Genomic DNA, 26835 nt, shown 5'->3' with positions numbered 1-26835 from the left:
TTTACTCTGTTGTCAGTTGTTCCAACTCTCAGAATAGCAGAACCATGAAGAAGTCCTTACGCAGGACTTACCAGAGTTTTCAATATGCTAATGTGCACTGTGACTCTCCTCAAATGCACTCAGCCCTGGGACACTTCATTCATTCAGCAGAAACTTATTGATTCTCTCAAGACAGTTCTCAGAGGATAGTTTGAAATATGAAGAAATCTTTCGAGGTGACTTCAGGACCCAAGTCGCCAAATAAAAGACTTTAAGTTCAGGGAGGGTGGGAGAGGAGAGCAGAGAAAACTAAAATATAGACGATTTGCTCTCTTGCCAGGACATGAAACTCAAGAATCCAGTTTCAGTTTAGTATGAAAAGGAATGTAACAGATAGGGTTACCAATGACAGAAATATTTTTTCTATAGTACATATGTGATTTTTTTTTAAAGGGAGAGAATGGAGCTTTTATCAGATTCTCAAAAGGTACCCCAAAGTATGAAGGGACCCATGCAAAGCCCAAAAAGTCTATTTTGGATAATGGAAACTGCACTACCCTATTCACTTTTCCAGTTCTGGAGGAACCAGGATTTCTTGATGAACTGACCTTAAACCTTAGTTTATATCAATTTCCTATCAATTGAACACAAATGGCAACATCTTTTCATTAAGAAAAAACTGAGGTCTGATGGTATTGGCACAGACCTCACGAGGGCTTGGCTCAATGCTATCCCTCCTCTTATGTCTTCCCTGACCCCCCTCTAACTGCAACTGGGTCATGTCCTCTGTAATCTCACAGCACCTAACCTGGGATTCTAATTGTTTGGCTATTTTGGATCTTCACTAACTAATGGCTCCATGAGAGAAAGAATTCTATTTCTCCTCACTTCCTACCTCGTCCCTGACATACAGTACCCGTATGTAGTATGTCGGTCAGGAAATATAAAGGGAAGAAAGGCTTGGTCGTTGAGGGTTCAGTGGAAAGAAGATTCCAGATGACATCCCCATCCTCCAGAAACCCCTCTCCCTATGCACAACTAGTTTACAAGGGCAATGAGAAAATATCTTGTGAAAGAGGAAGAATTATGTAACTCATAGACATTTGAGACAGAATATAAGAAGCACTGACATTTGTTCAAATATATGATATAAAATTGTGTTAGCCAGTCAGGATATAAAAGAGGTTGTTCCTAGAGATAAGCACCTCCTCTCTGCAAAGAATGACGCCTTGATGACCTCAAGATCACCACATGTGTCTGATAGGACTCTCGCTTAGACAGAGGCCCAAGAGCTCCCCATCTCAGGGGACATTGACAGTGGTATCCAACTGAAACATAGGCCTGGTAGACCCAGCAGGAAGGCAGACTTTCTTTTGAAGAAAGTCAAAAACAAAGGACAAAAATAGATAGTACTTGAACTTCATTAACTACCCTACCATGCAGGCTAAGGACACAGCTCTCTGTTTCTTGTGCGGGTATAGTCAAGTCCAGGCCTGGGCAGAGAGCAGAGCTGTTTGTATGCTCAGGCAGAGGAGGCCCGTCCATCCTCACCGCCAAATGGGTCCTGAGTCTCCTGCCTGACTTTTCCATACCATCTGTATAGTCCAAGAGGCAAAGGGATAAAGAAATGAGAAAGAAAAGAATGTGTGAGGCTGAGAGGAAACGGCTGGCAGAGAGGACTGTGACATCAAGTCAAGAAGCTGGGCCTTTATCCTCACTTGCCAGGGACTCTAGGAGCAATTGCACGAGGACTGGCTTCAAACCAGGGAATGGAGCAGAGTCAGGTGGCAGTGTCAGTGCGCCTTACACACTTACAGAACGGAGGGACAAATGACAAAGGAGCAGCCTATCACTGGGTACTTCATCTGCTTTACTTCCACACCTAAACAATACCTAATCAAATCTGCCAGAGAAAGAATTAGAAATGAAAGGTACTAAATTAGCAAATGATAATCAGCAAAGCTGAATCAGGACCAACCCTCATCAAGCCACATGATGGCCTTTCCCGACAGGGGATGTGCAGGGATGAGCTGCAAAGTCACATCAAGAGACCGTCACAGCCTCTTGGGATGCACCCTTCAGGTAAGCTGCAACTCCTGTTCCTGCCACAACCTGCCTGAGAGGTCAAACCAGTGATTTAGATTCAGCCTGGAGAGAAGATACTGAGGGAGAAGAGCCCCAGATGGGGACATTTAACATTTTCATCAAGCAGGGAGATGAGAAAGTGGGCATTTACAGTGGGACTTACTCCTGCTTCCCTCGGGGGCAGTGTGAGAAATACAGGGATCAAATCCTTCATGAAGCAAAATGACTCATGTTGTCAGGCGTGAGTTCCCCAGTGTAATTTCCTTGTAATTCCAACAAGTGAAATCTCCCCCAGGACTAGAGCTCTCTAGGGATGTGAGGGAAGATAGTGACCTGCCCACCCGTAATTTAGATAATGGAATTCTGCCTTGGATAGAATTATGATTAAGAAACCTAGCTGAGCACTGAGGACATCTCAGTGACGTAGTATTTACCTAGCATGTGCGTTGGTAGCTCCTTGACAGCTTCGTAAGGACACAGGAATAAGACTAAGCCATACTTAAGAAACCACATTATGAAGTCTGTACTTTAAAATACTTCGGCAGAAACAGTAGGAACACCTGTGTTAGTCACTTTTTTCTACATTCTGTTGACTATCATTTGGTGTCTCCTGATCTAGAATCCACACCTGAGGATTGGTTGTTACTAGAGAGCTACTATAGTCCTCCAGCCAGCACCACCTCCATCAGCACTAGAAGGTTTGCTAATTAGTAAAGTGATCTTAAGAGATTTTCTTAGAGGTACTATTGCTATTAAAGATCCTTAGTCTGGCTTAGCATGGTGGCACATGCCTGTAATCCCAGCCACTCATGAGGCTGAGGCAGGAGGGTCCTCTCAGCAACTCAGTGAGGTCCTAAGCAACTTAGTGAGGCTCTGTCTCAAAATGAAAAAGTAAAAAGGACTGGGTTCAATCCCCAGTACCAAAAACAACCAAAAAATCACCTTAGTTTGGTTCCAAAGACAGCATCTCTTGGGTGGGACTGGGGAGTAGCCCAGTGGTAGGGCAAGTGCTTAGAATACACGAGGCCCTGGGTTCAATCCCTAGCACTACTGAAAACTAAAACAAAACAACAACAACAAAACTTTCAAAGACAGCGTCTCTCTTACCAACAGCGGTAGAAGTCTCTGGCTGGCTCAGCAGCTTGTACCTAACAGAGTTTCAGGGCTCTAATTGCTCTAACTGTGTTCTCAAGGTCATCTTCCCATGCACACTCAGATAACTCCTACTGCTTGAGTACTATTATTACAGTGTCCAAAGGGCAGAAAGCTTGGACTTTCAGGGCCCAAAGCACAGGTTGAATAATTGTGATGTGACTATTAAGTGTATATGGGCAGATTTCAACTGTTCCTTCAGTTAAGCAATATTTATTGAACCTCTACCATGTGCCAGACAATATTCAAGACACTTGAAATACAAACCACACACAAAATAAGGATGTTTGGTCAGAGGCCTGCTCTACTGTAACGCACCAGCTCATGTCAAGGCTACGTAGGAGGCTGCCAAAGCGCTCACCTACCCCTAATAATTGAGGTCATCAACTTCTCCCTAAAAGTGCCTATTCACCACCAGTGACCAAATTAGCTTAGGTTGGTTCACAATAAGCCACCATAAAAATATGTTGATATGGGAGTCGTTGAGATGGGCAGGTCTCTGTCTTCCTTAGATCACGAGAGAGCACTGGACCTGGGGAAGAATGGGAGAGAAGCTGCCCTTCTCCTGTACAAAAGAGGCACACCCCATGCTGCCTGAGCCCCTACTCGGACAGCACCTTCTCCTTTCCTTCTGAGGTTTTCTCCAAACAGACAGCTGCAAACAGAAGCAGGGGTTGTAATGGCGTCTTTTTTAAAATTGGCCTTTCCCAGAATGCTGGGCTTCCAGTGATCCAAACACAGACCTCTCCACAGCCAAAACCCAGCACCGCCCTTGGTCAGAGGAGGGACATATGGCAACAATGTCACTGGAATTCTAAGACGCAGTCCCAGGGCTTGATTCAGCCCTAGCACTTTTTTCCCTTTGCTTTGATTCATTTTCTGTGAAATTATTTTATTCAGTCTTTATTATTAGCCTCTACTTTCAGCTTTCCTTTATTGTGGCTCAAAACTGTCCTCCAGAACCTTCCTTTACAGCCTCCAGCCCACTACACTGCAGTCCTTCAGTCGTCAGTCACTCGTGCAGATTCTCTATTTCTGTACCTCTGGCCCTTTTTAACGGCAAGTGTTCTCTCTCTCCCCGAGGAAGGCATTAAGTATACTGGATGACACTGAGAGCTACCGACAAACAAGTCATCTAGCGAACCTGTCACGCAGACTAAGGAGGCCGGGAGTTGACCATCATGCCTGAGAGGTCACTGAAAATGTGTCCCCTTTGCTGATATGTCTTCATACAATCTTAAGTAAATTAATCCGCAAAAAATAAATGCATTAAATGGCTATTTACCTTTTTGATTGTGACATATCCCCTATTGGTGTGGGGATCTGTGTCAACTCCCAGTCTTCCTTCATCGTCTCCTTGAATAATCCGATACAGGATTTTAGAACTTCCCGTAAATGGCTCGTCATCATCAGTGGCTTGAATGGTTAAGATGATGGTCCCAACCGCTGTGTCTTCAGGGAGAGTCAGGTTTCCATACTACAAAGGAAACAGAAGGAAATGAGAATGTCCTTTGCCATCAAGTATTAATTGTCCAAGGGCAAACTTGTCCCTGATTTCAGAATGAACACAAGTCATAGTTTGCACTGATATTTCCCCAGCATGTTTTCGTATTGATGAATATGTTGTGGTTGATTTTAACATCAGTCACGTTCATGAACCAATATCCAGGATACAGAGAAGTACAACATTTCAGAGATCTTCTGGTAGGATTCCAAAACAGATTCCCACTCTGACATCCACTGTGTTTAATGATCATATTATTTTAACAGCAATAACATAATAATAAAAATAGCTACAATATGTTGAGTACCTACAATGTGACAGGCACTTTTCATGTTATTTTTAATTTTACTAATATTTAATAAATTGTTCATTTCATACATTTTAATTATTTAATGTATTTCATACATTATTTCAATTAATTCTTAACCAAAGAATAGAGCTTAAGAGCTTGAACTTGGGAGTCAAAGCACTGCGTAAACTTGCCATTTGTTAGTTGAATGGCTGGAAGCAAGGTACTTCCCTTGGCTGTCAGTTTGATCATCTGTTTAATGGAGACAGTAATAGAACCTATTTCAGGCTTGCTGTGGGGATTAAGAAAGATAATGCATGTAAAGCCCCTGAATATCTGGTACATAGTGCTCAATAAATATAAGCAACATAGCTATGTTCTCTCCATTTGACAGAGGAGCAAAGGCATGGACAGGTTAAAGCCACCCAGGATCACACAACCAGTGAGTCACAGAATCGGTATCCAAAGCCATGTGTGTCCAACTCCAAAGCCAGTGCTATTAGTCACTGGCCTAAACCATTCCCTACTCCCTGAAAATCCCCCAGTCATCTCTCCTAGCATCAAGATCTTAAAGATGCACCTGGGAGGACCCAGGAAAGGGTCACTGCAATGAAGGAAGCATATTCCCCCACCACAGCCAGCTCTGCATTTCTAAGCTTTTGAGACATCCACAGCAGGATTTTTACCTCAATCTAAAAACTGCTGTCTAGACGAAATGCAGGGAAATCACCATATTGGGAAAGGAAAAAGATGCTGAAGTAATGGAGGCTGAGAAGAAACAGGTTCTTTATTTTATACTTGCTTAACCTCATGCCTGTTAGACAAGACACGTTCAGTCACACCTCTTACCATTCCAATCCCCATCATCAATCAATCCCCTTCTTTGTCACAGCCTTGTCCCCGTTTTGATTTATGAACATCATGAGAGGCCTCTGGACCTCCTCATAACTGACTTCAAACATGACATAATAATCTAGTCAAATGGGCTTCTCTATCCTTCAAAATATACAGACATTCCTTTCAAAGGAAGCAGTGGGAAAGCCGTCACCAAGTCTCACACCTGTACTAATGACAAAAAACAGTAATTTGCATTTTTCTCAATGTTCTATACTGGTCTTTTCTCTTGTATGCCCGATTCTTCTAACTCTTGCAAATATCTTGAGCACATTTTTTTTCTTCCATTTAAGCCAGGGATTTAATTCATCTTTTACTCGAATATTGCAGAATGAGTTTAAGTCACTAGTATTCCAAGTACTAAATTTTTGATTCAAAATGCTTGATTGAGAACTATCAATCTACTAATTGTCCAATATACACACACAAAATCTCTAACAATAAACTGCAAACAACCATTCAGCTCCTTTCAATTTGACAAAGATTGTGGTTGTAGCTTTTAAGCAGCCCTTAGAATGAATGAGCTGTTGGCAGGAGTTTATAAACATTCATTCCCAGATCCTACAACAATGAATGTTATTGTTCCCTGAAGATTTCCACTAAAGATGGTGTCTATGTTTATGACTGGGTCATTGACAAAGGCTACCTGTCATGGCTGGTATTTTCCTTAACTGTTGTCTGTGTTTCTATCCTAGAAGTCAGGATTAAGTAATGTGAACCAAGTAGAGAAAAAACAAATGGTGAAAGCTACTCACATCTGACTTTTCAAAGATGGGAATCTGATCATTGATATCAATGACATTGATTTGCACAAAACAGAGGGTCTTGAAATCTGAAAAATAATCATGTCACAGAAATTTTCACTGCAAATCATGCATTAAAATCACATAAATTAAAACCTGTAAGGAAAAATTGGCCAGATGATGACAACCATAGGCACAATTTCACAACTGACGCGCAATTATGTGGAAAAAGGATGCTCGCTCCCCACCTGCACCCACAGGTAGATCACCGAGGGGGAGGTGTGAGCCCAAGAAAGACCAGACAGAAGTTTTCATGGGCTTTCCATTGCCCTCCACCTGCTGCCACCTTGGGGAAGGCTTGCCCCTGAGGAGGGTGGTTCCTGTTGAAGAGAGCAACTTTCCTCTTCTGATTAGTGAAATATATGCAGTCTTCAAAGTTCTGTGCAAAACGACCATTCCAGAAAGCCTTCCCTGAGGTATCCCAGGAGCTATCTTTCCTTCTTGGGACAGTTCTTCCCCACATCAGCTCTATCCTCTGGGATGGGTAGGTTCAAGGGCATTGACTCTCTCCCCTCCAAGTCAGGGAGAAAGTCGTACAATTATCCAAAGGAAGTGAAGAGGTAGTTTGTGGAACCCTGAGGAAATGGCGCAGGCTTTAAGGGGTGGATCTAACATTCCAAAGACCTAATCAGACGGCAGGTTGATCCTAGATCCAAAATCATCATGGAGTGAAGGTGGGGATAGGATTCCTGAGGAGAGAGCCAGAATGACAAGAAAAATGGCAGGTTCTTTGTTGGGGCTGCAGCCCAGCACCCTGTACTGTGTAATGGTTAAGACCTGACTCTGGATCCCACTTATCAGACGTGTGGATGTGGGCAGCACCCAGCGCCTCTGTGCCTCCGCTTATCTACCTACCCAAGGTGGAGGAGCACAGAACAGAAGTTCTCAACCCAATACCGATTGTTAGTGATCCCTGCACCAGGCACATGTGAAGCGTCTAATCTGCTGTACCCACTTCATCCTCACACTAACTTCAGGATGTAGTCACTGTGATCACTCCCATTTAAAAACTGAGGACACCAAGGGATAGAGAAATCAGGAAACCTGCCCAAGGCCACTAGTGGTGGGGCCCCGATTCAATTCCACGTGCTGTTTTTGTCCTCCCTGTCACTGCCTGCTCTGTGCCACCAGGGCTGACCTCATCAACAGCATCAGTGGGTGTCGCTGCCCTGTGGGTAACAGTTGGGTTCTGCCAATGGGAGGCTCCACAGGACTGAGGGAAGGGCAGGGGGCAAGGGACTGAGGTGTCCCTCTTTCCCAGCTATCAACACAAGTCTTTGCTCCCTTGGGGAAAGCGTCCTCCCCTCATCCTCTCAGGCTTCAGAGCAGTAAAAGCCTCCTCCCCTGCTTTATACCTCTGACTGGTTTCCCTTAGCCCTGCCCATGACCTTTACAAATAATCCTTCTTTAAAATTTTTTGTTACTCCTTTTGAGAAGGCCTTCCATTTCATGCTAGGATCCTGACTACTCTATGCAGGTGGTCTAACTCTAGAACTTGTGCTTCATGCATGGAACATGTGCCAGGTGTGCTCTAATAATCTAAATATAAGCAGACTAATATCAATTAAAGTGGGGTCCAGGCCTCTGAACCTTTGCAGCTTCCAGGTTCTGAACTTGCTGACCGACTGAGTTGGTAAAACCTTTCTTTGGGCCAGCAGTGGGTCTCCCCAGCTTAATGGCCTTCATGGATTAATGTAAAACTATGTTAATTATAACCTAGTCTAATTATCTATAGTACACAATTGAACATTAATTCCATCAATACACACATTTTATAATCTGGTCCGTGTTTTCTCTAGATGTACTCATGCACACAAATAATTAGCAATTTGATTTCTACTTTATACTTGTAATCTCCAACTACCTCGGGTCCCGATGTCTTTGTACAAGGGATCCCCACTCCTCCATAAGTCTTACGCACTTTTGTAACTTGTCGCATTCATTCTTCAAAACTTAGCTCAGTGACAGTCCTGCAGAAAGCCTTCCCCGATTTCTCCCTCCACTTAGCCACTCCTTTCCTTTGCGAGCTGTGTGTAGGTGTTCCCTGCAATTGATTAATTCATGTGTCCATCTCTTCTCCCAGAAGGAGACCTCTTGGAAGACAGACACTGGGTCTACTTCAGCTGGGTCTTTCCAATACCTTGCTCAGTGTCTCAAATAAGGTAAGTGATCAATACTGCTGAAAGAATGAATGACTAATAGTGTAAAATTGTCTATTCATCATTGACAGGGATGGTTTATTATACTTACTTTTTTTTTTTTTTACTATTTTTTAAATTTATTTTTATTTTATTTTTATTTTTTGCAGACTACATTTTGATTCATTGTACACAAATGGGGTACATCATTTTGTTTCTATGGTTGTGCACCATGTAGATTCATACCATTTGTGTAATCATACATGTACATAGGATAATGATGTCTGCCTTATTCCACCATTTTTCATACCCCCCTCATTTCCCTCAACTTAATCTAAAGTTCCTCCATTCTTCTCTTACCTCCTACCTCTCCACCCCCATTATATATCATCACCCACTTATCAGGTAAAACATTCAGCCTTTGGTTTTGGGGGGATTGGCATATTTCACTTAGCATGATATTCTCCAATTCCATCCATTTATCTGCAAATGCCCTAATATTATGCTTCTTTATGGCTGAATAATATTCCATTGTGTATCTATACCACAGTTTCTTTATCCATTCATCTGTTGAAGGGTATCTAGGTTGGTTCCACAATCTAGTTATTGTGAATTGAGTTGCTATAAACATTGATGTGGCTGCATCACTGTGGTATGCCGATTTTAATTCCTTTGGTTATAAACTGAGGAGTGGGATAAGTGGGTCAAAAGGTGGGTCCTATTATACTTCTTAACATAGTGCTAAACAAATATTAGACCTTTGATATTTGCCAAATTACTGGGTTTAAAACATTCTGCACTGGGAACCTGTTAATTTCTTCCAGTACATCAGCTTCCATGGAAAGGAGATATGCAGAGTAGAACAATGCTTTTTTTTTTTCTCCTTGCCTTACAACCAGTGCCTCTTGGCATAACAGTTACTGAATTCCTTGGCAATCTAAAATTCAGTGCTAATCAACCCAAAGAAGGATTCTGAACCTCCTAGAAGTCTGAGTGCCCCAGAAACAAGTCTCTGAGTTAGTGTTACTGTACACAGTTGTCTAAGTGCATACTTGTTTGAGAATGCAGTTTTCATCAGATCCTCAAAGGGCCTTGTGACCCAGGGATTAAGGACGACTTGTTTCGAAAGTGTACAAAGCATAGGGAAGAAAGTCTCCTGACACTGTCAAATGACCAACTAGAAGCTGGCAGGAAAAGATAGCACCTCCCACTTTCATAAGCAGAGCCCTTTGAGTCCGAAGGCAAGAACCGAGAACTATAATTAATTTCCTGTTTATAATCATGGTGGCTGCAAAAATGTGCCTAGAAGAACTTTCAATAACCGGGATATTAACTGATGACTGTCCCACCTATTGGCTACAAAATCCAACACTGTATTTGTGACAAGAACTCGTTTCCCACAGGCCGCCCACCCAATTACTGAGCAAGGCGGTGATGCAAGGGTGGGCTCATTTTCAGAGATAATGTACTTTGGACTCGCAGACAGCTGTTCTGAACTTTCTTGAGACCACTCCGAGGTCTAGGATGCTCCCATCAGTCTCCCCCCGTCTCCTTCATTCGGGGTCAGGCTTACACTGCAGTCTGCTGGCTCTCCCAGACCTCTGAGTCTCCCTTTCCTTTTCGTCTCACAGGCATCCCCTTCAGGAACCATGTCGCCTAAGCTGCAGCTCTGGCCTTTATGAAAACGCCTGCCTCCGTTTTGCATGTGTTTCACAAAGGAAGCAAAGAATTCTTAAATAGCGACCTTCTGTAACACACCCAGGCCCTGGAGCAGCCCAGCAGATCAGAACTGAAGGAAGGCAGGTATTTGTACTCATGACAGCAGGTGGAGACTCACCTTGGTCCGACACCTCTACTGTGAGGTTGTAGTGAGGAGAATCTTGCTTCTTCAAAGATTGCCTAGCTAACTGGAACTTTCCTGAATATTCCTCAACCAGGAAGAGTCCATCTTTGGGAATTTGAGGAGTTTGTGACACAATTTTGTACTTTAAGACACTATGGATCGTGTTTTCTTCATCCATGTCCAGGGCAGTGAAGGTCCCAATGCTGCTACCTATCAAGAAGGAAAGGAGGAAATCCATTCACACTGGCTCCATGCAATCTATGTAAAAATGGTTTGACTGGATAAGCAGGTTCTTAGAAAACACTGTAAATTTTTAGTAAAGACACAAGCTTTTAGGTTTATTTTGGTTCTTAACACTTCCCATAGTGTAGTTTGTTGAACACATTAATTTATACCAGTAAGTATACCATGGTCTAGATTGCTTAAAAGAAATTTATTTTCTCATAGTTCTGCAAGCTAGAAGTCTGAGCTCAGGGAGCTGCAAGGCTGCCTTCTGAACCCTCTCCTTGACTTGTGAATGGCTTTTTTCTCTCCCCCATTTATTCATATCATCTTTCCTCTGTACCTCTGTGTCTGAATTTCTTATTATAACAACACTAGTCTTATTGGATAAGGTCCACCATAAGGACCTCTTTTTACCTTAATTCCCTCTTTAAATATTCTATCTCCAAGGCTGAATGTGGTGGCACATGCCTATAATCCTAGTGACTTGGGAGACTGAGGTAGGAGAATCACAAGTTCGAGATCAGCCTCAGCAACTTAGCAAGACCCTCAGGAACTTAGGAGACCTGTCTCAAAATAAAAAAGGGATGTAGCTCAGTGGTAAAGTGCTTTGGGATTCATGTCTTAATCTTCCCAAAATAATAACTTTTTTAATTGGGGGGAAAAAAACCTTTAAAAGATCCTATCTACAAATATAACCATGTTCTGAGATATTGGGATTAGAACTTTACCATATGAATTTTGGGGGACATCTCAGCCCATAGTGCCCCCCCAAAATTTATGTCCTCCCCAAACCTCAATACAGGACCTTATTTGGAAACAGAGTCATTGCTGATGTAACTAGTTACGGATATTAAGATGAAATCATCCTGGATAACTCATAGGCTGAAATATTTCATGGTTGCTTAAGAAATTAAATTTTCTTCTTCTGTAATTGAAAAGGGAAGAGAGGACACTGAGGCACACACACAGAGGAAGAGATGATGTGAAGAGGGAGGTCAGAAATCAGAGTTACTCTGCTGCCAGAAGTGGCAAAGGATTCTCCCCTAGAGACGCTGGTACCCTAATTTCCTTCCTCCAGCCACCACAGCTGAGAGTATATTTCTGTTTTTTTAAGCCAACAAGTTTGTGGTGATTCTTTACAGTGGCCCTAGGATGCTAATGCACATAGTGAAAGGTGTAACGAAACAAGGAGAATCCAACCCTGAGCTGCTCCCAAGAAACAACAGAACCAATGCAGAGACAGACTCCACCCCAAGATCACAGGGCAAAGGACAGGCGTGCACCCGTCCCCTCACGCTGCAGTTGGCAGTGCCAAGTATTTTATTTCCGTGAATGTGTCAATCCAAGGAGTTCCAGAGTCGGTGCCTATGACTCTGTTCTGCCAGCGCTGGGCAAGTTCTGATAGGTTCCAGACCATCTTGCTCCATGAAATGGGAATTGTGGACTTCTTTTCATTTTCTCCTTGCAGCACTGGGGGATCGAACCCAGGGCCTTGTGCATGCTCAGCAAGCCCTGTACCACTGAGCTACATCCCCAGCCCCAGAATTGTGGGTTTCTTTATGTGCAGCAAAAATCCCATCTAAGCGCTAAGACTTGAATTCATCCCGTGTCGATTTAGGTTATACCCCATTCCCATATCAGTTTACTGCACTGACTTACAGGGAAACTTAAAGGGTTTTTGCTTTGAGGAAATGGGAAGGGAAGTACCTACAACAGTGAAGCTCAACACATGCAGATGTGTCTCATGACCTGGGTTCAGGGGCCATAGTGATCAATAGGACAGAAGGAATGTATATCTAGTGAGTGTCAGCTGCCTCTCTCCAAATCCACCACAACCAAGCAGACTTTGTGTTAAGCATATGAGAAAAGTATGCATGTGGTGGGATCAAAGAGGGTCCTGCTATATTCTGTGAGCCTCCAGGGTCTAAGCAGCACTGCTTTGGATGTTTCCTTTCAGAAAGTAAGAAGAATGAGGACACCATTCCCTCATCCACAGGACATTTCCAGCTGTCAAGAGGCACCATGAGAATGGCTGGCGTTAGGGGACAATCCTAATGTGAGCAAGAAGACTGTGGACAATCCAGAAGTGAAAGGAGTGCCACATCTGCATGATCCAGGCCAGGAACAAGAGGCAGCCCAAGTGACACGGGGACATATGCAGCATCTCTCGAGGGAATCCAGGCATACTAGGGGAGGTGGGGACTTCAGAGGCTAAATTTCCCATGTGGATACACAGGACTTGTTCACAAATGGGATTCAACCATTAATTCTGGTATCACTAAGTTGTGAGGACACAAAGCCCAACAAAATCCTGGGTAAAACGACGCCAGACAGGAGAGTGAAAATAGAAAGGGAATACTAGATGGTAAGAACTGAAAGGACAGCAGCACTGTCTTACACCTCTTCTAAGCAACAAGGAATATACTCCGTTGATTTGTAAGAATTCCTGGTTCTTTAAAGACTTTATGAAGCGCTTTTGCAAAATAAATTCTCACTTTTCAAGAAAAAAAATAGTATGCTGAGCCCTTGAGTAATCTATTCTACCAACAATGACTTCCTCATCAGGAAACTAGTACTATCCTTCTGTCAAATTAAGCAGGAAGCTGCCAAAACGGCTCCTAATACTTCTCACCCCAATAGCCACACTTCTTCATAACCCAGGCCCCACTCTTTTCAGGATGAGGTGAGCCCAACGACTGGACTCTGATGCACAGAATTTGGCACAACAGATTCTCACATCCAAGATTAGGATACAAAACGACTGGTTTCCATGTTGGCCGCCTCCTATTTTTTCTGCCCCACCCCCACCCCACCCACTGAATCACAGGCACCCATCTGAACTCCACCCAGATTCCTGACTCATAGAAACTATGAGATAATAAATGTTCATTTTTAAGCTGCTAAGTTTTGGTGCAATTTCTTATGTAGCAATAGATAATAAATACATCATATATTCAGCCCGATGCCAAGAGACAGGAGATATCACCTAGAAAGGTCTTCCAAGGTTTTCCACCTACATGTAGTATCACAGACCATCCCTGATTTCCCAAAAGGAAAAAATCTGTTTCCAAAAAACCTGTTTTTTGGTTGCTGTTTTGCATTCAATTATTACATAATCGACCCTGTGACAAGGTTCTTCCTTGTAATTGACTGAAATCCTTCGAGCTATCATTTAACTCTTCCTGTTGGGATAAGAGTTAGAATAAATGAAGCAGAGAAGACCTGACTACAAGTAGCCCACATGAGACACCAGACAGCAAGAAGAAAAAGAATGAGTCTCAAGGGAGGAAAACGCCCAAGAAGCAGCCAGCAAGCCACCAGGAAAGCGGCCTCTGGGGCAAGGTGGTTAGTGAGAGGAGCAGAGAGATCAAAAGAAAATGATGAGAACGTCCACAGCCCCATGAGCATGTGCCCACAGGGCAGCAAAGCTCCAGAAATGAGTCGTCAGAGGTCACAGTGCTTTTAAGCCTCTGAAATTTACACAGCACAACAGGTCAGAACATTCAAGACACACCCACCTACTCAGTCAATGTGCTCAACACCAACAGGGGAATGAACAAGGGTTGTCCCAAATCCAGGCAAGTCCTAAGACTCCCAGGAATCATAACATTCTTACAATAGCTGGGATTTAACTGCATCTGCCAGCCTCCCAAATTATCAGCTGCCTAGAGAGGGAGGCTCAAAAGTCAAATTCAACTCCCATAGGTATTGTTGACATTTACTACAGGATACCCAACTTTGAGTGTAAATGTTTAAATTTTTTAGCAGATTTGATGAGATTTTATCCTTTAAATGAATTGATTAGAGGTCAAATAAGAGAATTGGTGGAAAAATCTTGCAAATGAGACATCCCTGTATATGTACATAGGACACTGGTGAGGTAGTAATGGTGCTTGCATGGCGACAGGGAGATGGCGGTAATAGTAGATAGTAGTGATCATTAGTGGTAGTAGTCATAAATGCTTCACTTAAGAATGCTATCCCCAGGACTGGGGATATAGCTCAGTTGGTAGAGTGCTTGCCTTGCAAGCACAAGGCCTGGGTTCAAATCCCCAGCACTGCAAAAAAAAAAAAAAAAAAAAAAAAAAAAAAAAAAAAAAAAAGAATGCTATCCAAATAATGCTTGATCTAAAATATTGTACCCATGTAACTCTCACCGTTCAACAGCTATGCTATGCCAGACAAGGAGCACTGACCACTGATTAGGTCAATCCGCCCGCCATTTACCTGACAAGAGGAGAAAGGGATCACAGAGTTAACACAGGGAAGGCAGCTGCAGGTCACTGAACAGCTCTTACCCAGTCCTTCATTCTCCTGAACCTCAAATACTGTCACTGGAGATGGACATGTCGGTGGATTGTCATTAATATCTTTAACTTTCACATGAATTTCCAGCGGGAATGCAAGTGGTTTTCCGTACTCATCCTTTGCAGTTGCGTAAAAAATGTACTAAAATATAGGAAGGTCAGAGTTATGATAAGACTCTTTCGCCGTCCCTCTAAAAGGCAGAGAAAATAGCTGTTTGGTTTCTATTTCATCGACCACCACCCCCCACCCCAGTTTATTTTCAATTTATTTAGAAATGAAGGGGAAAAAAATCAAATGGGTCAGATGGGCAGGGAAATTATCAAATCATTATGTCTTTGAGAACCAATAATATGTCCAGGACACAGATTATTTTTTTCAGTAAAATTGATCTTGCTCTCAAGGGTAAGCGAACGCAGGACCCTGTCTTTTCATCTGTGAAACTCTTTCCCTTTTACTCACTGAATCCTTTTTTTCTCTGTCCAAGGGCTGAGTCACATAAATGTCTCCTTCCTGGTCGATGGAGAATGGGAATATTGGCAGCTTATCTCTGTCAGCTAAGGAATAGTGTGCACCTGGCTCATTCCACCGCACCTGCAGGGCCCACAGAGAATTGTGAGGAAGGAAATACTTGAACCCAGCAAACTTGAAAGAGAATAAACAATTTTCTTATTCCCGATTTGAAATTTCTGACAACCTTGTATGTCAGTTTCTTTATTTACTATTTATTATATTTTTACTTTTACAGATTACCTTTTGATTCATTGTACACAAATGGGGTGCATCATTTTGTTTCTATGATTGTACACGATGTAGATTTATACCATTTGTGTAACTATATATGTACATAGGGTAATGATGTCTGTCTCATTCTACCATCTTTCATACCCCCCCCATTTCCCTCTTCATAATCTAAAGTTCCTCCATTCTTCCACTTATCAGGGAAAACATTCAGCCTTTGGTTTGGGGGGATTGGCTTATTTCACTTAGCATGATGTTCTCCAATTCCATCCATTTATCTGCAAATGCCCTAAAGTTATTCTTCATTATGACTGAATAATATTCCATTGTGTATATATACACACCACAGTTTCTTTATCCATTCATCTGTTGAAGTGCATCTAGGTTGGTCCCACAATCTAGCTATTGTGAATTGAGCTGCTATAAACATAGATGTGGCTGTGCCACTGTAGTTTGCTAATTTTAAGTCCTTTGGGTGTAAACTGAGGAGCGGGATAACTGGGTCAAAAGGTGGGTCCATTCCAAGTTTTCTGAGGATTCTCCACTCTGCTTTCCAGAGTGGCTGTACCAATATGCCATTTTGCGCCAGAAATACAAAGAACCCAATCAATAAATGGGTCAAGGAACTGGACAGACACTTTACAGAAGAAGACATACAGGTGATTAATAAATATATGAAAAAGTATTCAACATCTCTAGTAATTAGAGAAATACAAATTAAAACAACTCTAAGATTTCCTCTTACTCCAATTAGAATGGCTATTATCAAGAACACAAACAATAATAGATGTTGGTGTGGATGTGGGAAAAAAGTCACTCTTTTACATTGCTGCCACTTGTTTCTTGTAAGAAACAATACACATTTTTTTCATTTTCAACCTAAAATAGAACCTTAAAAAAAAAGCAAGTCAGGGAATTTTTCTTCTCTAAAGCAATTCTTTATAAATCCCTAAAGAGTTTGTGGGTGGTTCCTTTTGCAAGTTAGACTACAGAGGCTTCATGTTCGTGGAACAACAATTTAAGAGACAAAAGTGAACTTTGTTGGTAGTTGTTATCCAAGAATCACACCATGATGTATGATGAGCCTCTAAATCTCACCAAGGAGATGAATAAGTAGTAGGAGACACTTTAGACTCTTCTCTATGAAATCAGTTAAGTAAGACAAATGATCTATAAAGGCACACTCCTCCCCTAAATATTTAGTCTTCAGGATTAGAGTAACTGCCCACTCTTAGAGTTGTTCTGCAAATAACCTAACAAAAAATAAACAGACTCCATAGCAAGACCAGTCCACTTGCTTTATAGACAGAGCCTCACTTCAGATATTCTGCTACTAGTAATAATATTTATCAAAGGTTTACCACATACCACTCACAATTCTAAATACTTTTAGGTAGATCTCATTTAATCTTCAAACACTCCTGTAAAACAGGGTCTCCTGATTCACCTAGTTTAGAGATGAGGAAATTAGTGCACAAAAAAATTGATTTCTCCCGGGATTTTGGAGTCAGTTAAAATTTCCACATGAAATTATTCTGTCAGACCATCTTGGAAAATTCTCAAGGAAACAAATTTATCTCTTGCTAGTTATTTAAGTCCCACCCAAACCTGTGCCAAAGACTGTATTCCTAGCACTAAAGTGAGCTCCTCTTAAACACTAAAAGTTCATCCTACACTCTCTCTCTCCAGCTGTGCCTCTCTACCCTTCTGCCTGGGTTTCAGAACATTCAAAGTACTTCTCCCAGACTGGGAAACACAGTGTGGCCCTCCGGAATTTCCTTTCTTTGAAAACTCCAAGAGCAACTAAGTACATGAGTTCTTTTTAGCAACTATGAATCCTTATGGGAATAACTTAAATAATAAACAGGAAGACTTTAGGCCAGGCTCCAAATCTGAAATCCTCTTGGTAATAAGTGCTGGCAAGCTTTTTTAGTTGGCAAAGTAGAATCTCTCTTGGTTTTTCTGTTTGTTTTTGGTTTTTTTTGTTTGTTTGTTTGGGGGGTTTTCTTTGCCCCCTGAGGTTAACATTAGTTAATTCAGCATTTAATAAATAAAAGTCCCTTTTAGATTAAATAATCGATACGATGGGATGGACCATCATATTCCAGTCCCTTAACAATAGTCTCATTAAAAAAAATTCTTAGGGGAACTACAGATGAGCACTTCTTCATAACATTAACATCTTTTATTAACTTTTACAAATACTACCTCAATGAATCTTTACAACATTCCCCAAGAGGTGTTATTATCCCCATTTTATTGATGAGAAATCAGGGTTCTGAAGAGTTCAACTTGTTTATGATTAATCATTAAAGGAATAAGAACTTTGGTTTCAGGGACTGGGGTTGTGGCTCAGTGGTAGAGGGCTTGCCTAGCACATGTGAGGCACTGGGTTCAATCCTCAGCACCACATAGAAGTAAATAAAGGCATTGTGTCCATATACAACTAAAAATAATTTAAAAAGAAAAAACTTGGTTTCAGTCATCTGCTTCCATATCCAGGGCTCTCCTACTAGCCTACAGGTTTCATGACTTGGAACCTCCTGGGCTTTCAGAAAAGATCAGATATTGGTGGGATCCAGACTGGATTTCTAGGAACTGAGGTCCCAGGGTAAGCACACTCTCCACTGAGGTAGGAAGGAGGACCATGGACCATTTGAATGGAAGAGAGAGCCAACGGGAGACAGAACAGGTAGTCTCCCAGGAGAAAGATTGCCTGCTACGACTCTGACCTTTGGCCTGTCCTGTCTATGCCCCTCATCCTCGGATGAGATGAGTCTATTGGGTCAAGACTTTTTCATAAGATTAAACACCAGCTTTCTAAAAATGTTTGCAACCCCAAATTCAAACCACATGCGTGTACATGTTGTGTGTACCACATGCAACCTGCTCTGAGGCAGCCATATCCTACACTACTGACAGGAAAGAATAAATAGCCCCAGTACCTATATTTTTAAAGCAAGGGTGAAGGAAGTTCTCTCTGAAAGTTCAAATTTATATCTGAATCCAAAGTTTTCTGCCCGTGATGATAAACTCCGGGGACCTGGGACCAGAGACTATTTAATTTGTTTTATGTGATACAATACATGTGTTAATAGAGACCATGGGGGTAGGTAGGTCACTACAAAGCAAGGATATTTATGCAGGAGGTTCTAGGCATCACTTGGGCACTACCTGAGTGATTTTGAGGGGATGAGGATCAGTTGAATTTTCTAGAACCTCCACAGGTTCTGGTGCTTTCCAAATATTCTCCTTCACCGTAATGTCCACAGATGCAGTATCACTGAATGAATTCTCACTCTGGCCTCCCATGTCCTTCACAGAGACCACCAGATTGTAGGAAGGATTCTTAACAGGATCCAGTTCCTGAGACCCTATAGGGGAGAAGAGAAAAGGAGATGTCTCCAAAGGTGACAGACCCTTTCCCTGACTCAGCCTTGCACGAGCATCCTTTGACTTACCTGGTCGGGTAAGTGATATTGCCCCTGTTTTGTTGTTGATCTGAAAGTACATGACACCATTGACGTTGGGAAGCTGAATGACAATTTGATAAAAAAGCTGGCCATTGGGAGTGGCTGGGTCATCCAAGTCTGTAGCATTGACATACATGAAGGGCTTTCCTGTTGAACAAAACATATCCAGAAAAGATGAGTGAAGCCCAAAACCAACCATAGCCATTTTTACCTCCCAAGCAGCAGAGACAAAATGGGGGAAGGTGCCATAACTCATATCAGTGGGGAAATGAATTTTTATTCTGCTCTCTTCCCCTAGGAGAGGTTTCTCAAAGCGTGGGTCAGGGAATTCTGGGAGTCCAAGTCTACTTCAAGGATTCTATGGCATTAAAACTCATGCATGTGTAAAAATTCAATCAGAGTACAAGATCTTTTAATAGATTTTAATGTAAAGGAGTATGGAGGACAAAATAGTTTATTGATGTAGTTGCAGATTCTTCATTGCAACTAATTTTTTTTTTCTTTTTCTTTTTGGTATCGGGGATTGAACCCAGAGGAACTTTACCACTGACCTATCTCCCCGGTCCTTTTTTTTTTTTTTTTAAATTTTAAGACAGGGTCTCACTAAGTTGCTCAGGACCTTGCTGAATTGCTAAGGCTGACCACGAACTTGTGATCCTCCTGCCTCAGCCTCTGGAGTCACTGTGATGATAGGCATGTGCTACTATGCCCAGCTACAACTAATCTTTGAGAAACCATTACTTCAAGTTTCAGTACCTTACCAAAGAACATTCATAGTTATCTGAAAATACTATAATATTCATCTCTTTCCCAACTACGTATCTGTGTGAGACTAATTCTTCTTCATGTACGTATTACTTCAACCAAAATAGCAGGTGGCAACAGAATAAACGTAGAAATGGCTATAATGACCCAATTGTTCTCTGTTAATCCAACCATCCAAGAAATTTGCAGAATGAAAAAAAATGCCACTTCCTTTACTAAACTTTTGTCTTGAAAATATAGCTTTCATTAAAATGTTCCTTAATGTTCTTTTAAATTATTTAGTAATTTTTTTAAAAAATATCTAATACAGTAAACATTGATAGACGTAACCAGTGACATACTGGAATCACCCTGTGAGAGCCAGTTTTGAATTGTCAAAAATTTTGTGAGTCAATTAGCAACATCATGGGTAGCAACAGACCATGAGGAGAGTTTTTATACCCTGGATATTGACAAATGCCACAAATCAGGGTTTTGCCCCCCAGAAAAACAGCTGCTAAGTGTTGACCAGAACACCAGACTGGATTAACCCACATGTCTAAATATTCATTGAAGCCTTCAAAAAATGTCAAGAGTACAGGAGTCCCAGGAACAAAAACTTTGAGAACCACTTCTCTAGAAGATTTTACTGTTGAAGAGGAAAAAAAAAGTTAAGGCATGGAGAATTCTGAATGGCAGTCTATGAGTGAGTCTTTGGTATGCAAACTCAGAGAGGAGGGATAGGGATTGCAAACTGCTCTATGTAATAAAGTTGAAGGAACTTTGCTTTCTAAATTATTACTTGTAGGCATTGAAGACTGAGAAAAGGAAAAGATTAACATAAAGGGAGGCTTGATGGTGAGTTGATGGTAGGTGTGGCCAAGAGGCTTTCTGAGAACTTGGAAGTTCATCTTTGTTTTGTGCCCCGTTTTGATGTGGCGCTCCTTCTCCTGTGCCTGCTGTATGCACTAATGTCTCTATGAAGGGCTTTTATGCAAATGAAGGGTAGAAGGTCAATGGAGCACAGAGGAAAAAAATGAACATCACTGGGATATGGAGGTAAGAGAAGAAAAGGAACTGGGAACCAGCAGTGACTATGATCACACAAGCATATGGGAGAGTGGGCTCACCTCTCCAGATTGTTCTAGGGTGTTCTAGAACTCTAAAGTGTCTTAAGTTTACCAAAAGCGGTGTCTCCCCTCGCACCACCGGGACATTTGGCGATGTCTAGAGACATTTTTATTGTCACAGCTTAGGGTCAGGGATAGAGGTCAGAGATGTTACTAATCTTCCTAAAATGCACAGGATAGCCCCTGACCTAGAAAATGTACTTACCAGGCCCAAAATGTCAATAGTACCAAGGACAGATGAGAAACCCTAGCCTAGAGCAATAGGGATAAATAAAACAACTCCCAAAAGATCACTGTGGAATTTAAATAAGATAGTTCTTCATGAACGATAGCTGTGACTAATAGATGCCCCCTGTATCTGATCCCCTTCTCTCTTTCCACAAACATCTCCAGGCTCCTGCCTGTTACCTGGACGAGAGTTCTGCCTCACTGAGCCTTCATACTTTGACTGGAGAAACGTGGGTCGATTGTCATTGATGTCCTTCACTTCTATGGTGACGGGGACTGGGCCCTCCACTGTGGCTCCGTGAGCATCCAGGGCTGCGATCTGATTTTGAGGAAATGAAAACCACCTTCGTGAGGCATCACATTACATGTCCAAAAATCACTTGAAGGAAATTACAATGACCTGGTAAAAATAGGAAAGGAAGAACCCACAAAAGCCCAAACTGATAGCTGCTGAAAGAGAAGTCCAATTAGTTAAGCCTGGTGAATCACAGAGGTAGCCTTCTAGCAGTGGCGTGTGCTGGGCACTGGACATACTTCTGTTCTAAATGACTTCAGGTGGCGAAATGAGAACACTTTGACCCTCGAGCCTATGAAGTGTGATGTCTTCTTACAGAGCTGTAGTGGTGGCCTGTAAAGCAGAGCTCATTTTAGAAGGTGCCAGAGGAGGCTGTTGGCTTGCTCTTTTCCACAGTTAACTCTGTCTGAGGTATTCAGATAGCCACTTTGAAAACTATGGGGAAAGAGAAATTTCAGGGTCTTTTTAGACTCTGGGCTCCTTCTGCTTTCTCTAAGGCCAAAGGAGCTCTGTCCCAGCAGGGATGCTAAGTTGTGAGCGCAGGGCCCACACAATAGCTGCAGGTAGACATCCGTGCAACACTGGCTTGGTTTTGGCCCCAATGCCTGAACATGGTCCTAATGAATAGGTCATTTGAGGGTCTTAGCTACGTACATTGAGTTACTCTGGTCAAAAAGCCATGCCCCTCTGTAACTGACTTTTTAAAAAATGGTCATATGCAGTTCATAAAGCATGCCACTAATGTTAGGAGAGGGCTGGGGGTGTGGCTCAGTGGTAGAGCACTTGCCTAGCATGTGTGAGGCACTGGGTTTGATTCTCAGCACCACGTATAAATAAATGGATAAAATAAAGGTCCATCAACAAATAAAAAAAAAATGTTAGGAGAGCTGTCACGGATGCAGGGATGAGGGTGCCAGTGGGACTCCCAGGATGATGGGTGCTGCCGAGGTTAGAGGTAGGTCTCTTCCTCTGGTCTCTGTTTACCTGGAGATTGTGAGTAGCTCTTGCTTCCCTGTCCAGTGCTCTGACATAATACAGAAGTCCATCTGGTTGTATCTTAAATATGTCGTCTGTTTCTCCAGTTAGTTCAAAACTCACAGCAGGAGGATTGGCCTTAAACTTGGAGAAAGAAAAAAAAAAATTAATTTATAAGAAAAAAAAATGCTGTGGAATTTGCAGAAATTCACCTATTTAAAGCTGACTTTCATTCATACAATCACTAAGAAATCCTTAGTCCTTAATGGTCTAAAACTTCATGCATTAATTATGTAACAATTCAAAATATATTTTCCTCAGAAAGCAATATATAACTCAATACATTGACAAGTCTTTAAATAATATTTTAATTATTAATCAATAATTCAAATTATTAATAATTAATTTATTAAAATAATTATTAAATTATTTTATTAATTTTTAACATTAATGGTGTTAAAGGAGATTTTTCTTGGAATATCAGAAAGCTATAATATTACCAACATCTAAGAAACATTTTTAAAGGTAGCTTTATTATTAGAGTAGGATGTCATTTAGTACTCCTAAACTTATGACAAAGATTAAGAAAAATGTTGATATTCAGAGGGAAATTCATAGGAGGCTTCAACTTAATACTATGCTACATGGTCCTCTCTTTCAGAAGTTAAAAAAAAAACAGCTACTATTCATGAAATAGCTATACAACCTTTTAAGACCATAAAAATAGAAATTTTACATTAAAATTGAGAAAACAAAAGTTTTTCACCCTCTTTAATAATTTCAAATATATTTTATGTTTCATTAATAAATTTTAAAATAATCACACCAGTGTTAATAAGGATGTAAAGAAGCACATTGATGGAAATATAATTCACAATAAATGCTCTTGGAAATAACTTGACGCATAAAATATTTGTAGCTTCTGATAGTGAACTTTACACTTTTCAAAAATTCCTTAAGATAAATTCTATATGATAATAAGAATAGTATAAGAAGCACCATTTATGATACTGATAAGGTCAAAAACTCTAAATGCTAAGAAAAATAATAATAAAATTACTCTAACAAACTTGATAGAATAACAGTCATTAAGAGGTGCATTATGAAGACACATAAGAAACAATGACATGATGTAAAATAACAAAAGAATATAAGGGTAAATCCAGGCTGCACTGTAACAATATCAAAAATACTTGTGCAAGTGGGTAAAAAATGGATTTTTTTTTTAAATACAAGAATGCATGATGTGTTAGGTGAGTGATACTATGGGTAAAGAGATTTTTGTGCATATCTTCTTACTGATATTATATTTAATTAATAGATAAAAGTGTTGAATTTGTGTTTGAAGAAAAATATCCAGACATCAATGCAAGAGGTGGTATAAAGACTGGCACAAAACCACTCCTCCATAAAAACAGTGGGCACATTGGCAAATATGATAAATATCGACTTTCTCAGAACCACAGGAAATAACCAAATGCTTGTGAAATCCAAGGCATGTTTATAAGGAAAAAACCAACCCTCCTTAATATCAGTAAGGACCGAGCTTTGTGGTATTTTGCCTGCCTAACCCTTTTGTGCTTTCCAAAAATCTGAAGTGCCCGACGTCACAACTACAGTACCACGAAGCAGGCAGAAGGGGCTTGGAGCTTCCCAGAAACCCAGCAGAGAACTTCATTATCTCACCTGTCAGGCATCTCCCGGAAACATTGACTCATGGGGCCTGTCTTTATTTGACCTGACTCAGAGCTTACTCACTGCAATTTTTCCCCTAGGGGCATTTGTTGAAAAGAATCATCAGCTATTGTTTAACAATGTAGCTACCTGATGCAGTGATAACAATTGAAGCCAGTAAGAAGTCAACTAAAAGAAAAAAATTTAAGGGAAAAGCTGGGAGGAAAAATATCCATAGGAAACTGAAAATCTCTGATCTATTCCTAGGAATCTAGAAGGTCACATTCACAAGTAGGACTGTGAACAGGTCCAGGGAGGTCCTTAGAAGGCCCTTTCCCTCACCTTTGGCTGACATTGAGGCTCTGCACTAGCAGGATGTTAAGGGTAAGGCAGAGTTGTAAACTGCTGGCCTACTGCTGAAGGCGTGCCCAACGTGTACATGTGGCCCTTGGTAAAGGTTAGAGACAGATTGGTTGGAGGCACCTAAGGTAATCTCTCTCTGGTCATTAACTTGATGCCGTGATAACGGAACAGTGACTTCAGTGGCCACACATGGCAAAGAATACAGATGTCACAGAATTTGTTTAGCAAAGACACTAAACAAGCAATAACAATAAACTGTAAAAAGAAAGGGATATGATTTCTAGAGTTGCTACATTACACTATTTAAAATGTCCAATTTTCAACAAACTATTATGAGACATATAAATAAACAAGAAAGTAAGTCTATATACAAGAGATAAAAAAATAAATCTATAGAAAGAGTCCCTGAGAAAACCCAGATGTTGGATTTATTAAATAAACATTTAAATCATTTATTTTAAATAGGTAAAAAACTTTAAAAAAAAAAAAAAACTCTAAAGAACCAAAAGAAAAAGCATGAAAACAACTACAGATCAATATCCCTGATGAACATCAATGCAAAAATCCTAATAAAATTTCAGCAAACCAGATTCAAAACACATCAAGAAGACAGGACACCATGATCAAGTGGATTTCATCCCAGGGATGCAGGATTGTTCAACATATGCAAATGGATAAATGTAATTTACCACAAAAATAGAATTAAGGACAAGAAGCATGGAATCATCTCAATAGATGCAGAAAAGGTCTTTGATATAATCCATTCATGTTAAAAGTGCTGGAGAAATTAGGGAGGGGTAAAAGGAATTTACCTCAACATTATTAAGGCTATATGAGACAAATCCAAAGCCAACATCATATTGAACCTAAAAAATATGAAAGCATTTCCTCTAAAATCAGGAACAACACAAGGATGTCCACTCTCACCACTCATACTCAATATAGTTCTGGAAACTCTAGCCAGAGCAATCAGGCAAGAGAAGAAAATTAAAGGGTTATGAAGTCAAATTATCTGCTGAGGACATGATCCTGTATGTAGAAGACTCAAAAAATCTCCACCAGAAAACTTCGTGAGCTGATAAATTCAGCAAAGTAGCAGTACACAATATCAACATTCATGAACTAATAAATTTCCTGTACACTAATAGTCATTCTGCAGAGAAAGAAATCAGGAAATCTATCCCATTCACATTAACATTAAAAAAAATACTTGGGAATTAATCTAAGAAGGTGAAAGATCTCTACGATGAAAACTATAGAACACTGAAGAAAGAAATTAAGGACCACCTTTAAAAATTTGGAAAGACCACCCATGTTCTTGAATAGGCAGAATATTATCAAAATGACCATACTACCAAGAAGTGTCATACACATCCAGTGCAATTCCCATCAAAATACCAATGACATTCTTCACAGAACTAGAAATTTATTTGGAAATACACAAAACCAATAATAGCCAAAGAAATCTTGAGCAAGAATAGTGATACTGGATGTCTCACAATATCTGATCTCAAATAATTACACAGAGCTATAGTAACAAAAACCGTACAGTATTGGTATCAAAGTAGACATGAAGACCAACAGAATAGAAGACACAGGCAAACCCATTTAGTTACAGGTATCTGATATTGGACAAAGGTGCCAATGTAGGAGAAAAATGGCCTTTTTAACAAATGGTGCTGGAAAAACCAAATATTTACATGTAGAAAAATGAAATTGGATCCCTCTTTCTCACTCTGCACAAAAGTCAAATAAAAATGGATCAAAGACTTCAGAATTAGACCAGAAACCCTACAACTTCTGGAAGAAAGCACAGTGTCAACACTCCAACATATTGCCATAGGTAGTGACTTCCTGAATAAGACTCCTAAAGCTCAAAAAAATAAAACCAAGGAGGGCTGGGGAGATAGCTCAGTCAGTAGAGTGCTTGCCTTGTAAGCACAAGGCCCTGGGTTCGATCCCCAGCACTACAAAAAAAAAAAAAAAAAAAAATAC

General features: G+C 40.9%; 1 protein-coding gene across 1 annotated transcript in view; it reads right to left on the bottom strand.

Moving 5' to 3' along the window:
• Positions 1-26835, bottom strand: part of Cdh17 (cadherin 17) — a 62292-nt gene that overhangs the window by 19569 nt on the left and 15888 nt on the right. The window contains exons 3-11 of the mRNA XM_047546156.1: positions 22813-22947; positions 21714-21852; positions 19420-19578; positions 19133-19332; positions 15680-15811; positions 15211-15361; positions 10682-10897; positions 6659-6735; positions 4502-4693 (exon numbers count right to left, since the gene is read on the bottom strand). Coding sequence (XP_047402112.1) covers positions 4502-4693; positions 6659-6735; positions 10682-10897; positions 15211-15361; positions 15680-15811; positions 19133-19332; positions 19420-19578; positions 21714-21852; positions 22813-22947 — 1401 coding nt within the window. The remainder of the gene's footprint in view (positions 1-4501; positions 4694-6658; positions 6736-10681; positions 10898-15210; positions 15362-15679; positions 15812-19132; positions 19333-19419; positions 19579-21713; positions 21853-22812; positions 22948-26835) is intronic.

Source organism: Sciurus carolinensis, chromosome 1 (genome assembly GCF_902686445.1).
Source record: "Sciurus carolinensis chromosome 1, mSciCar1.2, whole genome shotgun sequence".
NCBI lineage: Eukaryota > Metazoa > Chordata > Mammalia > Rodentia > Sciuridae > Sciurus > Sciurus carolinensis.
This window is presented reverse-complemented; position numbering and strand designations above follow the sequence as displayed.